The sequence below is a fragment of the Takifugu rubripes genome, chromosome 18, assembly GCF_901000725.2.
Source record: "Takifugu rubripes chromosome 18, fTakRub1.2, whole genome shotgun sequence".
NCBI classification, from domain to species: Eukaryota; Metazoa; Chordata; class Actinopteri; order Tetraodontiformes; family Tetraodontidae; genus Takifugu; species Takifugu rubripes.
Window position 1 is genome coordinate 5813282 of NC_042302.1, and position 17774 is coordinate 5831055.

The window sequence follows — 17774 nt, forward strand, 5'->3', positions numbered from 1 at the left end:
GTTGTCTACACACATAAACTGACATTAAGGAGCGAGCACATTTGTATGTGCTTATCTTAGAAGAATTGCTCATGGAGGGCTTCCCTTTTTAATTGGAAACTTTGGGAGGTGCCTCATAAATCAGGGCAGCATGAAACTGAAAGGTAGGGAATGAATACTCCTCTGTGTGTACCATACTGGTGGACACACACACACACACACACACACACACACACACACACACACACACACACACACACAAATCATTCAAGGAAAGGCGAATCCATTGGTAATTCATGAATTCATGAGAATGTGTGATCTGGAGCTACAGTCAGTGATCCATATAGTGTGTCTGTGTGTTTATTCAATGTGGGTCGTCTTGTGCACTGCATTTTTTCAATACCATAATCTAGTGCTATAATCATTTTTGCAAATCTGCCTCATAAGCTGCTCAAAAATAAAATAAATGCATAAATTAGTCATAGACCGTGACTTGGACTCGGGACAAAGGAGGGTTTGTGTTGAAGGGGTGAAGAAAGGTCACACTGTTTGTGTTTGTGACGGTGTGTGCACAAGGCAGTGCACGAGTGTGCTTGTGTGACTGTCTCCAAAGTTATTCCGATGGCCGTCTGCGGTAACAGGATCCAGAGTGAGGTCTGCTCTCAGACAGCGTCTGGCTCCCCCATCCATTATTAACACACCTGAAGACACAGACACACATAAGGTCGAGGTGTGCTGTGTCCATATAAATGGATATGTAGGCATGAATCGTATGATGTGGTCATTTCTGAATAAACCTCTCAGCCTTGAGGTGAATAAACTGCTTTGTTTGCCTTGGTAAACAAGCAGAAAATTAGTATTGACCAGAGAGAAGAGTGACTGATAAGGACAAGAAGGAATGGATAGATAACCACTAAAACACAGCATGGGAAAGAAAAATAGGCCAACAGACTTTTCAAAGTCATCTTTTCACCTTGGCTCACATTGATCTGAGCCTGTCAGAAGGTCTTTATCAGAGGGAGACATCTCTTTGGGGACCTGGTCCTACACCTATTTTTTTTTTTTTTTTGGGATAGGTTGGTGATTGACACGTATAGAAGCAGATGTGGTCCGATCTAAAAAGGGGCTATTGAGTTTGGCCCTTTTTAAGATGAAAGAATGTATGAAAGACAATCCAACAAAGGGATTCTGGTGGTGTGGGAGCTTGAGACGGTACTGTGACTGTTGATCAAAGTCTGTCACCAGACCATGAGGTCAAGGCCTTCAGGATGTTACAGAGAGGTTCCCTGCTCTCTGTAGGGCTGATCTATTTTTGATCATTATTATTGAGCAATCACGGCCCAAGGTTATCTCAGATCTTTAATTCTCTATCTCATTTCCTCAACAAATGAACAAGTTCTCTGTCCTGTCTTCAAACTCTGAATAAACTGGTTGACAGTTTAGAAATCCTGATCTGGATCTGGAAATAGGTCTCTAAATAAAGATGCATATTGTTTCATTAGACATATGGAACTTTGGTCTTTTAATTAGATAATGCATTCATGTTCTCTGCACTTAGGAATTATGTTCATCTTTCTTTTTCCACTTGTGTGCAAAACTTTAAAAAAATATTCACTTATGCTGCTGCGGTGCCAGATGCAATATAATATGTTGATGCCGTGCCCTCACTATGCTGGTGTTGACTCCGTTAACGGCTCCCAAAGCCTTTTCAGCTGGCCTCTGGTCACAGAAATAATGGCCTGCACAGCAGTTAGGGGCACCACCAGTGGGTTTCACTGCTACCACAGACCACGGGTGGTAATGTGGGTTCAAATGACACCATTGACACGGTGGGCTCCTCCGGGCCACGTTAGAATTAGTGAGAAGAGCAACTTTTAGTACTGCAGCACAAGGAAACAGCCTAAGATCTCTAGCTGCCACCCCTTAAGAACTACCATTGAGACACTGAAAGACAAACTGGATCAGAAAATATTGTCTGTCGGTGTTGCCGTAATTTTGCATTCTGATATTTGAGTGTAAAGCAGCTGCTAAACTGCTTTTGTATCTTGGTGGAAAGCATGGTAAAGAAGATTGTATAAAGTCTTCTCCTGTAAATATTCTCGAGACCAAACTGGCCACTTGCCTGGAGATATTTTTCTCCAACGTCACGACTCTCACATTGAGACAGAATGATGGGAGCTGGGGGGATAGTGGTGGAAGAAAGAACAAAAGCATTATCAGAGGAGGGAATTGAGTAAGAATAACCGAGCTGTGAGCCCCCTGCCTTGTCACAGTGCTGTAAGGCAGCTCGGTAGTGGAGGGAATGATGGCAGGGAGACCTGTCACTCACCCTTGAAAGCCATGGGGGGACAGTGAAGGAGGAGTAGGGGAGAGAATTGATTTAGGAAGCCTCCAGACACAGCTCCCCTTTCATATCCAAAACCACCATCCCTTACAATAGCATTGTTGTCCTTTTTGCCACTTGACTTGCTTTTCCTGTCTATCTCTCAGTTGGAGGAAAAGGTTAGATTAAGGCCACGTGGACCTGTAGGCGAACATGTACCACACCTTTAATGCAACAGCGGTCAGTCACTGAGCTGGGGGTCCCCCCTTGGCGCTGCCTGTGATGGTGTCAGATCTGGTGTCTGCCGGAGACAAACATTCACATATGTCTCATAACTCCAGACTACTTGGATTACATTCACCATTTTCAGACTCTTATTTTAATCTGCTTTTCCAAAACAACCAAGTCAAAATGAAACATCTCAACATGCTCAACTTTGATGGAGCAGATTGAGCAGTAAAATGTTTTTGCAGCTACCTCTGCGCTAACAGTGACAGTTCCCACGATCTGAACTCGCACAGAACCTTCCCTCACCGTGAAGGCATCCGAGGAAATGCATTAATTAAAAACCCGCTGTGCAGCAGATAGGCCTAATCACAAACATTAAAAGGAGAACAGTGAATTAAAGCACAGAATGAGTTTAGTTCCACTCAGCAGGTCTTTTTGCCTCGTCATCAAGATGAGTAGAGCTGGAAGGAGAGATGGAAGAAGAGATGGGGGGGATTTAAAAGTACACTTAATGAACACAATGTCTGCATATGTTTCATATCTTCTGCTGTGACCAGCACTGGTTAGAACAAGAAAAACTCTCTGGTTGTCCCTGGCAACACCTGGTAAACATTAAACAAGGTGATCCTCTGCTCCAGCAGCCCGCGAGCAGGATTATGCCTACATTATTGAGTTCCATCATTAATAATAACCTAGGATTGATGTCAAATTATCCACACTCACCAATCTGTGACTGATCTTTTGCCTATTGCTATATATAGAGGCATTAAACTGATTGATATTGAGAATGCATACAGTCTACCTAGCCCCATTTTTCTGCCTGATTCCCCCCCATACTCGTTTAAAGAGCTGGGCAGATTTGGGCAATCGGCCAGCCGCCATTGTACAGCTGTCGGTATGAACAGGACGTGTTGAGAGGCACACTGCCAGTGCCATTACAGTAACGATACATAGCTTCCTTTCTTCTTGTTGCTCTCAGAGTGGATGTCCCTGTTCGTTGTTTCTGTCACTCCCGCTGTCTCCATTTCCAGGATCTTATTGCAGGTCCTGCCAGTCCTGGTTTAATGCTTTACACTGCTGCAGTTTGACAGTGAGGGATGAAACCTGAGAGCTGAGTAGCAGGTTTGGCTGCTGTTTGACTTTTTTTTCATGCGGCTACTACAAAAATCCTGCATCCTGTCTCGGATGTCATGACAACGTTGTGAAAATATTGATTTGCAAGTTTTTGAATGTCCTGAAAAAGCTGCGCTAAAATTAGAACTAAAGAGAGAGCCCCGCTCGTCCCGGCCACATCCAGCTAAAGACAGACCATCACCCCAGTTTGGTTCCACAAATATTGGCACCGACATTGGGTTTTTCCTCATGAGCGTCTCGGGGATCCGGTGGAATTCTTCACATGAGCATCACGGCGATTTAGGTTTCCCAGCATGCTGCGTGACTTTGGATGACATTGTGCCTCGGCCCACTCAGGCTCACTGTGGCAGTATGACCTGAGTCAGCGCGGTGATACCGCAAGTCAGCAGCTTATTTTGGCTTCCACTGGCAGCATGTTGGTCATGGCATGTGTTCCAGCCTTGGTGTGTTAAAGTGTGTGCCACGCTTAACAGACTGCAACTCTGTGTGACGGGCCGCCTTCCTCTCACCGTGTAAGCCGTTCCAGACCTCAACACTGGCATTTTCAGTGCAAGGGGTTGTCTAAAGGGCAGCATTATTGAGCAGGAACATTAAATAAAAAAATGATGTTTTGTGAGTTTTATTGTGATGTTTTTTCCACAAGCCTTTAACACATTGGCACAGATAAAAACAAGTTATCTGTTTTAAACAGGGGTAGGAAACAACAGTATGAAATGAGACCTGCGTCAAAATAAATTTCATGCACAGTCAGAGGAAGGGCAGCAAATTCCACGTGCTGTTGCCGCACACGTTGCCAGCGTGAGGGAACTGGGAATGGGTTTCCCATGGTTTTCACACCGGAATGGCTTCCCTATCTCCATCACACCTTCTGCTTCGAGTGGCTTTGTGGAGTGAGGATAGGATTGCCCGATTACAGTCAAAATCATTGTCCCGATTATTTTAAATCATATTAAAAATCCCAAATGTTCAAAACGATTATTCATTGATTTGAGGATTTTGGTTTTGTTGATCTTTAAACAGGTTTTTCACAATGATTGTTTAATTACAGTAAAAAAAAATTTATCTACGGATAGAAATAATGTATTAGCAAATAATAGATTAAAGCAAATAAACTGGTAGTGTACTCATTCTGGCAGGAGATGAGAAACCTACTTGATTTCTCTGCCTTTTTCTGCTTCTTTATCACTTGGTCTTAAACATCTTTGTGATTTGCCTCCTTTAAATGACTAAAATTGATTGTGTTGCCGTGATGGTGCAACAAGTCCTCGTCATTTTTACATCACAGGACAGAATGGGAGCAACACAAGCAAGCAATGGCACAATCATTTATTTATTTATTCTTAATCGATTACCTTGTTTTCATAATCTCCGGAAGTCCAAATCGAATTTCAATTAATCGCCTTGCCCCAAGTCAGGGAGACACTTTGATGGCAGTATTTTTCATTGACAGTTTTAAGAAAGGCTGTCAGTCTCTGTGTTCTGCTCTGTGCTGGAAAACTGTTTTTCTGACTGTAAAAAGAGGCAAGGTGTTTGAGTTTATTCACGTTTTCATTGTTGGTGTAGTTCTTCCATACATCCACTAGGGGGATACATGCCATGCAAGGTTACTTTAGGGTATATGAATTATTTTTTTAGTTTATGGCGCATTGTTTACTACTGTGCATGCAAACAGAAATTTATAACACTCTTCCAGGGTTTGTCAGAGTGAAAAGTGCCAATAACAATTCTTCAAAGTGACTAGTGAACAGCCCGGTGCGTATTAGATGTGTGTGAAGGAGTGAAATCTGGCATTCCAATGTTTCCATACATGCAAGTGCATATGTGAACAGTTCTTTGCATCTGTGCATGTATGTGTGACCCCGAGGTAGCTCTCACCTTCCCACCACGCTGAAACAGAATGAAGAGTAGAGTGTCGAGCCGTGTCTATTGTCTAGGGCTAATGTGATAGCAGAGATTAGCATTGTAATCCATTTAGCAAAGAACAGCTAATCCACTTTATTACTGTTGAAAAGGAATCAGATAATGTTGCTGAGCACCACTGCAGCTGCCTTAATAATTTTAGGACGGGTAAAAATACTTCAAGACATTATTATTATACTTTTCTGACAATAAAGTGAAGATTGGTTGTTTCTCCACAAAGCAACCTTTAATCAAGGAAATTAAAGTATTTAATTTGCCCGTCTCAGTGGTCCATTCATTCACCTTGCTCCCTGCTGAGTAACGATAATTTCCTAATGCAATAATTCAGCCACTGCCATGGATTTAAATCTTCCAAACTACTGACCCTTACACGCAGGTTTCACATCTACGGCCAGGGAAGCTGAGGGGCACTCATCATTGCATACACACGCATGCTGTGTACAAAGCACAGCCACGGTGCACCTCAAATTAACTGGGCAGATTAGATAACCTCACCTGCTGAATCTGGCCGCGTCTCACATGGACGCTCCTTTCTCCTTGCCTCCTTCTCTTGTTTCCCCATCTTCTGTTCCCCGTCTGCTCTTTTCTTTGCACCTGACCCCACAGTGCATAATGGTTTCCAGTGAAAGTGTGTACAGCTTTGATACACAGAACTCGAAGTCCTTTGAGATCTCGATCACCGCGCAAGCCAAGCAGCAGGCACGGTTAGATGGGAAGAATGGCTAGGAAACAAAGGGAAATAGGGAGTGTAGGGTGAATCTGGGGTGAAAGACGGCGCCTGTATAAAAAAACTGAAGATTGTAAAACAGGTGGCAGGAGTACGGCACCACGTTCACTTCTCTGTGCTTCTCTTTACAGTTAGTGAGATGGCAATAGAGGAGCCGTGAGCACTAATATTATACAGTTTCTAGTCCCCTGCATGTTTTCATCCTCGCTGAACACAAAAGCTGTTCCTCATAAAGGGAACTCGGAGGCACAGCCATAACTTTTTATCTTTCTTTCATTTAGCACTTCAGCCCAGTTTTTTACAATTTAAATTTAGAGTCGAAGCCCGTCAAACTCAAGAGACTTTAGCCTTGGGAGAGCTGTCATTGAGGCCATTTTAATGATATGCTGACAGTGCGAGTGTATAATGATTAATCATGAAGTCATTTTCCTGCTGGACCATCTGCTTTCTGTCCAATTATCTCCATTTTTGTTCTTGTAACCTTTTGAACTCTCAATTGCTAATTGTGCAAACCACTATCCGCAGTCATCACAACTTCGACTTGACGTGCTTCACACCTGTCTGCAAGCCCTCACAGGCTGCGTCAGAACAGCCATGCTGGGGAAACGTCAGCCACCTGATCGTTCAGGAATCACTTGGCACTCTTCCTATGTGTTTGATGTACGAGCAGATGCTCGGGGCTCGGCTTCGCACTGCAGAGCCAGTTCTTTGCACTTTGTGCTGAGTAAACACACTGACACGTCCACAGACCACACCTCTGTCCCAGATGTTTAATTACCTTAATTGCTTTTGGCTCTAATCTTGATAGAAAATGATGGTCTTAAGTACAAAATACATGATGCATGGGAAAAATGTAATGTTGTTTTAGAATTTGGCTTTATTTTGTCATGTTTTAATAATACCTGTAATCCTGTTTGCACAAGTTGCTGCGCTACATGCCGTCTCTTCAAGCAACATTATACGCTCTCATTTTACGCTCTTTCTGCTGGTTTATATTTCCCTCTTGGTATTTGCTCTAATATCAGAGAGACAACATGGGTGCTCCACCAGTAACAGAAGCATATAATATATGATGGGGTTTTGTGTGTTTCTCTCCTCCAGATCCGGGTGGATGGATCCTCTCTGGCGCTGCAGTATGAGACGGTTCAGGCGGTGGACAATGGGCCCATCCTCAGAGACATGGCTTTCTCCTCTGATTTTCACTACCTCTATGTCATGTCGGAGACCCAGGTCAGAGAAACACACGCAAACACTCACACACACTATCTTTTGTATCCTTGATCACTTGGAACATAGGGTGAAATAGCAGTAATCTATGTAATGGGCACACAGAGAAACTCATCCATTTGAGGCAAACCGATAAAGCAGAAGAGCCTCTTCACACCTAACACAGGACAAAAAGCACAAATACACACAGGCATGAGCATGTACTTCCATCGCCTTATGCAGCCACAAGTGTGCACATGTCACAAAAGCATCGTTGAGACGCAGGCATCTCTTCCTCTGTAGTTTAAGCCTCTTTCCGTCACACTTGAATGAACGGGTTCTTCTGTAACAGAACCCATAATTGAGCTCCACTTAATTCAGTGAGGCCTCAGTCATGTTTAAAAAGAATGTTATTGCACTGCAAGTTTCTGTGATGTTTAGATGGTAGAAATATCACTGTTACATATCTGATTATGTATAATTAGTAGTTATCATACATATATGCCCAAATTGGCTCAATGATTGTATTAAAACTTTGGTTTTGACAAGAATATTGATTTCCAAATGTAGATTTTTACGGTAATGAGACACATGAGGAAACAAATGAGCAGAATTAGGACAATAAGGAATCATTTTTGGAATAATATTCCATTACATCCAATTAGGATTTGTATGAATCAGTTACGCAACAAGGGGAATTTATTCAGTTTTTCTTCTCTTGGAGTGCATTGCAAGAAATTAGTTTCAGGAGATTACAGAATACTTAATTTGCACTCCTTTCATTTTGTTGATTTCCTTTATGTCATGCAATTATTGCCCAACATCATATTGCAAATGTAGCTGTGTTCATTTGCATAGCAATTAATGTGTACAGGGGGAAAAGTGAGTGAAACAAGTGAATTTTGTTGCCCCACGGTGGTTGTGTTTGTACTTATTAGACCTTGTTAGTAATAGTAATTAGTCTATTAGCCCAGTTAGAGGGCTGGCCTTCAATGAAAGTTTGGGAGAAACATATGGGAATTACAAGACTTGCATAGAAAGCGATTACAGAGGAAATAACTCCCCCTTCGAATAACAGGCCGTCTTTCCTCTTATACATTTATTTTATTACTTATTCCATCAAGGTTGTTGCCTCTTTGGTATGGATGTTGTAGTGCTGTCGCAACCAGCGTCATTCTGAAGGCGGCACCATCTTTAATGTTTTGAGGAAGAAGGTGGATACATAATCAGCTGCAACCATGGCCTGAGTCGGTTGATAGAAGACCAACTATTGTTTATAGGGCAGACAACATTCAGAGAGGGTGTGATACAGCAGGAGGAACAAGACATCCGGAAAGAGAAAGAACATGATGGGAGGTGGAGCCGCAACAGGAGGCTGAGAACAGAGCTAGTCGATATAGCTCTTCTCCTGCTGCTCTCACCTTAGAAACCCCCGCTTGCAGAGTTGTTGTGGCTGACAGACCTGTAGAGACGGAACTGTGTCAATACTGCTTTTTAAAAAGTCTATTGTCTTTGAAAGGGCGCTCGTGTAGTGTTTTTGCTATATATCCAGCTAACATTTGATAACTGTAATCATATTTAGAAAAATGATGGTGGAATTTCTGTAAAAATGAGTGAACAGTGGGACTTTGAAGGGCCGTGCTTCTGACAGGAAAAAACAGCTTTTTTGTGACAATTTGCACTCATTGGAGGAGAAAGTGAACCCAACACACTTACCTGACCATTTGTAGGTGGCAAGGAAAACCTACATGAAAGTATAATGTGTTTTTTTTCCTGCCATTCCTGCAGCCATCATTGCAGTCTTCTATGTTGTCATCCATTCTCTGACTTGAGTTTGTCCTGTCAGGTTTATGGATTTTGCTCCTGTTCATTTTCAAGGAGATTTGTAAAGTAATTCAGGATCCTTCCTTTTGCCTGTCTTTGTTCTTTTTTCTCATCTTGGTCACCCTATTTTTTCCTTCTATCCCTAAACCTCTCTTGTCGTTTTAGCCCAAGCCATCCTATTGTCCCCATTCCTGCTCTCTTCTATTCCACCAGCCCCTATTATAGAATGATCTGTCATCCCTGCGTTTTTTTCTCACCTGACAATTGGCGCTCTTCTAATTGGATTTCTCTACATTTCACACACATGCCTAATACATACATGTCATGTTGCTAGTTGGTTAAATAGATCTTCTGCCATAAAGGGGACCTGTCAGATTATAGTCTGGACAGCGAATATGGATGTAAGGGGGTGTTTATATGACAGGGGCAGAGCACCAACCCCTCTGGTAATATAGATGGGTGATGAGCTTTTACTGACCTGCTAACATGAGCTCATGGCTGAATGAGATGGTGCTGCTGGAGATTGGTCTGATCATTTAATTCCAACACATTTTTTCAGATTTAAATTTTTAATTTGCCCCATAGCAGAAAAACACGAGGAGCAGCGCGTGGCTCCTGTAGGATCGTGGCATACAGTGTTGATTTTTAGATTCAAAAGGGCCAGAAATTTTAAAGAAACATGAAGACCTTTTCTCTCTAATTGCCACCTGATCTACATAAGAAAACTCTTTTTGAATGGTTGCGCAATAATAAAAAAAGAAGATAATTTATATTTCATCACACAAACACCTGTAGTTGTCCGAGGAATATCAAAGTCTGGATGTAAAATAACGCAATGTGGAAATGTTACAAGCATGCAAAGCAGTTAATTATGTTGAATGACTGGAGACAGACTCATTTCCAGTATGTGGTGGTCAAGTAAGAGTTGCTCTTTTGCTACTGCATAAAGTGTCAACATCGGCTTATAGGAGGCCAAATCGAATGCTCTGAAGAATATTAGGGATTCATCAGCAAGATATTGGTACATTATTATGCTGTACCTGTAGCTTGACTGCAGTGTCACTTAATGGAGCATAGACTGCTGTTATCTGCTACTATTTAAAAATAAATAAAAAAGCTGAATTTGATTTTAAGTGAAGATTACATTGCTCAATGAATGGCTGTGCCAGGACTTGACATAGGTTCCAGGGCATTTGGGAGGAGATCAAACTCTTTTCCATATTAAACCCAATTAATTTCTGCAGACAGGAAATGTACTTCCCACCAGTCTGCCAAATACACAAAATTCTATTGAATATATTATTTGTTTTCCAGAATATATTCCAGAAGGTTTAAACTGTTGCTTGATAGTATTGTTACTCCCACATGCAGTGCTAAATGATTTGGCAACGGGGAAATGAACGTTAACTATTGAAAGTGTTTACCTATAGTGAGGTGAAACTATTGAAACTCAAAGGGGTAATTCTGTTTAACCCCCTGAGGGAAAAGCCAACAAAACAGTTTGTGGAAGCTTCGCATCTGTGAATCTCATCACAGATAAAACTGGATTCCCATTAAATCAGTGGGGAAACTCTTCACCACATCACTTACATTGTGTGTCTCTCACCCTTTAGTGTGTCTGTACATTATGACGGTTTAAATGTGCACATTGTGTCCCAGTTTTGCTACAGTCTGCCGCGTTCTACCAAGGGAAGTGAGAACTGTTGAGTTAAAGCAATTTCTGCCTGACACACTTATGAAAACAGTCAAAGTGGGGCAGATAAGGATGGATTGAACTATTGGCTTAGTCCTTTTTCTGACAATGTACCTCTGTGTTCCATCACTTCCTTGTTTCTTCTCCTGCACTCACATCAAATTATAGATGCTTCAGTCTTTTAGAAATGGTGAAGCAACTCATCTATAAATATTGTTATAGACTGAAACTGTGTCATTGACAAGCGTTATCAGCAGCATTAAAAAAAACGAAAAAAAAAAACTTTGCCCGTCTGTCTAATAGTCCCCTTATTTTTTACCCAGACTGTGCCGTGGGGCTGGATCAAGCACTGTGTGTGCCACTGGGGGAAAATGCCAATAAATGCCAATCCTTTCCATCAAACCCATCACCACAAGCAACTTTAATGCCCTTTACAGCATTTACTATGACATCACTATGAGAATATAAAACTTTGGCTCTTCCTAAAACTACAGCACTGAATCTGTTGTGCCTTGAGCTTTAACTGCTTTCTATGTGGCCCTTTTGCCTCTTTGGATTGAAGAGATAAGTGAAAATGATTGATTGTACCCAAGTCATTTGTCATGCACTGACAGTCCCAGCGGCAGGATGGATGACTTTTGCATTTAACCTCTGAGAACGTCAAATGAAAACAAAAATTACGCTGTTAGCAGAGTCTGTGATATAACACCCTCAGTTGGCGCTTGATGGATGGAGCAGTTTGTCATGTGCAGCCAGGGTCTGGGTGCAATGTATCCCGTGTGTTATTTGTTGGTAATGTCACTCTTTCCTCCATTCAAGTGGAGAGCAGGGCAGAAGTAAGGACAGTAGGAGATGAAGAGGAGATGCATGGTTCTAAACTCTGCCAAATGATTCACGATATTAAATAGATGTAACTAAATTATTAGACTGTTGATATTAATGACACAATACCAGTTTTATCCCAAACTAATGAACAAACTCTCATTAGAGTTGGACTGAGAGATTAAGCCAGCCTGAAGCAAAACACATAAAAAGATAAGAGAACGTGTGTGTCCTACAGGCTGTAAGGCAGGATTGGGCTATCTTTTTATTTTCATGTGGAGTGGTGGAATTTGGCTTTAGGTGAAATCCCTGTTTAATTACAAGTGGTGGTTCTGGGAAAAGAGGAGGATAAAGAGAAGTGTAGAGATGAGGCAGAGGAATTAGTTGGTAATAAAAGTCTCAGCAGATTTATTAAATGATCATTTTCCCACTGCAGGTTGAAGGCCTCTGGCTCTGCATATGGAGGAGGGGGTGCAGAGAAAAGAGAGAAAGCAAAACAAAGTGGAGCATTATCTCCTCAGACTGGCGATGAAGCTCTTGAAATTGATCTTCTAAATCTATTCCCAACAGTGGCTCTTAATCCTTGTTTCCTTTTATACCATGGAAAACATTGTTATATATAGATATATTGATCAGTCACTTATATGGATCAAAAAGTTAATTTCAGAATGATTACAGTAGAAATGGTCCTTAAATGATTTCTTCCAAACAAACTAGTCTGATGATTTGGGTTCTTTTACAATTTACACTATGCATAAGATCTCATAATGTAATTACACTGAACCAGAAAGAAATTGCACATTTACCATAACTGTAAATGAAGTAATATGTAAATCTACACCCTACACATCAATGTGTGAAGTAGAGCTGCCACCTTGTATTCACAAGCCTCCGTCTGTCCCCTTTGTGGATGGTGTGAGAGTGCAGGAGGTAATGGCTGTCATTTGCTCACCTAAGACAGGAGCGAATTATAAATGCCATGCACCTCGTCCTTTGTATTTATCCCTGCTGATATAATGGTAACGCCACAGAGAAGATTGTAATGGTCCCTTCACTGGAAACGGCCCATAGAAAAGATAGCACGACATGGGATATCAAGATGAGGGAGACAAGGGGGCCACTGGGGCGTTTAGCCACCAAAATCCTTTTTTTTTTCTTTAGAAAATAGGGAACAAAGGTGTTGCCCGGGTGTATGCATGTGTTTTTGTGTGTCGCGCACCGGAGGCCCTGCCGATATGATGAATGTGTGATCTTTTACACCTCTGGGCAGCTGAGTGACAGAGAGACAGAGAGAAGCAGAATGAATGATATCAGTACACGTCGCCTGGAAGAGAGCGTTCACATCGGCGCCCATCACTTCTTCTGAGCTCTGAATATGGCGCGTGTACTTGTGCGCTTTATCTGAAACCCAGTTGCTCCAGATGTAGGCATCTGAAGCTTCGATAGGCATCAGAAGGTCCTTCAGTTCTGTAAAGCCTCCAAATCCGTGTTTGTTTTTGTGTGTGTACACGTCTGGGAAGTGTGTGCAGGCATATCTGCCTCCAACGAAGTGTTAAATTATGAAGCGTTTGAGTAGGGTGCCATTGTTTGCTATATTTCAGTCGAGGTGCTTGGCTTTAAAGGCAGACCAGGAGTTGATAATCCTCTCACTGAACTGACATGGCTGGAGATGACTTACACACATACACCCCCTCATGTGCGCGTAGCCAATATTGGCATCAGCTTGTGCCTTATAAGGCTTTGACTGCAGAAATCCTTTCATAGGCAAAGAAAATGACCTTTCTTTTCCGCTACTAACAGGTTATTTAAACGGCAGTGGGCTGAGGAGTGGAACTGTTGAAGAGTGACAGGAAGCGGGAAAATCCACTGTGTGACGACTAGGATGTGTGCTCAGTTTGATGATGTGCGCACACACACTTTCGCCACTATCAGTCTAAATCCATCTCAAACTCATTCCCTTTATCTATCTAATGCAAATGTGCCTCTACACAGTACGGAGGGCAAAACATGCAGGTAGACTTATTGTCTCGCACGTGCATGTGCATGCTTGTGCGCGCACACACACACGTATATCGACACAGTGCTGGTAGGCCGTTTGTTGTCCTTAAATAATGGAGCATTCTTCACAATAGGAGATATCTTCCCTTTTAACACAGTCAATGCAGCGATGCCTCAGATTGCCGATTATTGTTCGCTGACAGACACAAAGAAAACAAAACAGAAAAATGTAATGACATGTTGACTAGAACAACATCAATGTGCTTTTGATTTCAGACTCCAGCTCTGAGTGTGGGCAGAATTAGGGTGATTATTACCGACTGAAACAGGAATCGCTGTCTTTGCATACAGCAGATGGAACCATTAGCAGCTGTAACACACAGCTGCACCAGTGTGTCAGATCTCTTATAGCACTCTGTCATGAACCAATTGGATGGGTTCATTCCACTCTTATCAGTAGCCCAAAGTAAGGTGTTCATGCAAATGCATTGTGTTTGTAGGTGAACAGAAATATTTGTAATTTGCACCATGTATAGTATTGGCCTTTCACAGACACGCACACACACACACACACACACACACACACACACATTCATTGCACACTCATCACTCTAGTCATGAGCCTTTATCAGTCCCAAACCGATAATGTCGTCTCTGTTTCCCAGCTGCCATCCTTGAGCGGCAGCGGAGTGACAGCGGTCATCCACCAATGAAGGCTCATTAATCAAAAGTGCCAGCAACACCTATTATTGTCCCGTCCTGTTGCCGTGGAAACCAGCAGTGGCAGGAGACCAAGATCTACCTCGGTTTTGTCTCCTGTACTTGGTCACTCAAGATCCATGTCAATCAGTGCCAATCAATGCCAGTTTGAAATGGCAGGGTCATATTTCATAATAGAGGACTATTTTCCCAAGTGGCCACTTTTCACCTATGGAGCAAGTGAGAGAAGATTGAGGCTGTCAAACACTTCCATGAATATCCCTGCTGATTTAAAAAAAAAAAAATTACATGTGAATCTGCTTTTGGATATCTTGAAGAGATTCTTTAACTTTTGTTATATTGGCCTTTGCAGCTGTCCAGGGTGCCAGTGGAGGCCTGTGGTCAGTACTCCACCTGCAGCGAGTGTCTTGGTTCCGGAGATCCCCACTGTGGCTGGTGTGTCCTGCACAACACGTAAGTAAAATTTTCTGTTTTGTAAGCCTTACTAACAAAAAAAAGTCATTGCAGACTTCCAAAAAGTAGTTTGCGTGAAGAAAAATACATCACAATCCAAATGTTCTGAGAGGCTGGCTTGTAGTTTTTAGGTTGTTAGCTCCCCCTATCGTCCATGTTATCTGGGTATCTGCCCAGTACGCCATCCCTCCCAGCCTTTGAACATTCCGGGACTTGTCTAGCCAGACCCAGGCCAACTCTGGGATTGCTTTCCTGGTGCTCGGACCTGTGCCAGGGACTCTACCTCCCCCCAACCAGCGGCATTGTTTATCGGCCCTGAAACGAGATCCTGGTGAGAGCACAGATATTGGGGAGCACTGCCAGACCTTTGGCAGGCAGCACTCCAAGCTTTGGGAGTCGACACGAGAGTGATAGCTTCTGTTATCGTAACTGAACTGAAAACATGGAAAAAAACATTGGCAAGGTTATCTCATTTACCACAATTCACTCTCTTGCTGCCTTGCTAACTTGTTCCCTGCTGCTGGTTCTGTCTGTCCGTTCTCTCCTTCACACAGATGTACACATTCACACACACACACCCCAGGTGCTGTCAAACTCTTGTCCCTCAAGATTGGACTAACAGATAGTGCTTGCTGGGGGCATCTCCACTGTAAATTGAAAATTGGTTTCTCGGGTTGAGGTTAACACTTGGACTATTCAGCGGATACCTTTAGGACCTTTTATCCCTGCATCTACCAGAGGACACAGTAAGGGCAAAGACCGTGTGACCCCGAGAAGAACATACACGCTAGAAATTAAAGGAAAAAAATAGGCAGGTTAATAAAATATGAAGAGATGTGTGAAATTGGAAAAACACAGCAAAATTATAAAATTCTGAAAGTTAATAAAAAGGTCTGTGAAGGAAAGTTGAACACAAAGTTAAAAATAAATGATCGGTGATGATTCGTGTCTCTGTGCCTGTAATAATCCATTTGTCCAGAGTTTCATGTCTCTTGCAGTTTCATATTTTCAGCTTGCTGTATAAACACCCATATCAAGCCTGAGCACATGGTGTTTCACAGCAGAATGAATCATTTTAAAGATGATTTTAAAAAAGGTCAGTGCAAACAACAAATGAGTAGCCATCTTGCTAATATTTGCCACATGAGATGTCCTTGCTGTGTACGTTAGCGCTCAAACCCATTAACACTGTGGACATCCTCCCAGTCACAGCAAATTGGTAGCAAGATATTGGCCTGTCACACTAAGCGTGATAGAATCAGCTCACCTCAGCACGCATCACTGCCATACACCCAAAACTTCCCCCGTACACACAGTTTGATGCTAAAACCTAGGATGGGCTGAGAGAGAGAGAGGAAATGACCATATTTCCATAAAGTCAAACATCTTTGGAAAAAGAACTAAAAATTCAGTAATTAAAATGATAATACCATGTACCTATCCCCCCTCCTTGGATCTGCACCTACTGTGTTGCACCTGTGCTCCTTCACCACTTTTTCCTTCTGAATGATGAAATAATTGTTCTACATGTAAACACAAACTGAGCCAGGCACATCTTCTGCTCGGATAGGCTCCAAGTAGAGGTTTCAGATTCACGGCATGTACCGCATTTATCTCCACACTCCATCTCCATACTCTCGCTATTTAATGACTTGTCACATGAGGTCAGTGGAAGTGCAGCACCATTAACAAGGCTGATTCACAGCCGGATACAGTACATCCCAGCAGGTCCAGTAAACATCCAAAGAGAAAATATCTTCACAAAAAATGTAGCAGACACCCCATTTGGCTACGACCATCTGTATTTCCCTCTGGAGTCAGCAGGCTATATGTGACGGGTGAGCTTCACTAAGTTCTCTCCCAAAAAATGGGCAACTGATGCAAGATTTAGATTTGCTGAAGGTAAAAAGCACACAGAAATGTCCAGGAGGACTGGGTTGTTTGTGGAGAAGGGAACATAGGAATGTTTCGAGAAAGAAAATGGAATACATGAAAAACCACCATGTGAGATATATTTCTGCAAAGCAGAAAAAGATGAAGAGTCCTTCAGGTGCAGGCAAAAGGCTTTAAGCAGCACATCTTTAATCTTAACACAAAGGAAGGACAGTAAACACAGACTCTTCACAGTTTCTTGCCTCTGTCCTTGCCACACAGAGGAAGCAGGGTTGTTAACAGGGTGTTGCAGTTCATCTTCAAAGTGTTCTTCTGGATAGTTTGTAATTCCCAATCAACCTTGAAATCACCTCAGCGGTCTAAGAGCACACAGATTCCACAGTCTCCCTTTCTCCAGCTCTCTCAGCATTACCTTTATTTACTTTATAGATCTGCGAGGAGAGCTGGTGGAGGGAACACCGAGGGATGAGTAGAAGGGCAATCAATAGGATGGGGGTGGAAATCAACTAGAATCTATTGTGCATCTGTGTGCATTTATGTCCACGCATGTCTCATTACAGTCATTGTCCTTGAAAGACGTTCAATTTTCATTTGGGAAGCATTAATGTCTCTGACAGCATCATATTTATTCTGTCTTGTGGTGTATTATCATCCATGCGCACACAAAAAAAAGAAATTGGCCCACTTGCAAAAGCCAACACTGACTGAAGCTGGATGAGAGCATCGTCCCCTATGACACTTATTTCCCTTCTGCCGGGATGCTAAAGATATGCTTGTCCCTGGACTGTAGTTTCAGCTATGTAGCAGAGTCAACAATTGATCTTCAATGTTCTGGAGATGTTATAGCATGTCTA

The 17774-nt window shown here is 42.4% G+C and overlaps 1 protein-coding gene across 1 annotated transcript in view; it reads left to right on the top strand.

The window, feature by feature from the left end:
• The window catches only part of plxna4 (plexin A4), a 146218-nt gene that overhangs the window by 79684 nt on the left and 48760 nt on the right, over positions 1 to 17774 (top strand). Inside the window, exons 4-5 of the mRNA XM_003972873.3 lie at positions 7413 to 7541; positions 14927 to 15027. Of these exons, the coding sequence (XP_003972922.2) occupies positions 7413 to 7541; positions 14927 to 15027 (230 nt within the window). The remainder of the gene's footprint in view (positions 1 to 7412; positions 7542 to 14926; positions 15028 to 17774) is intronic.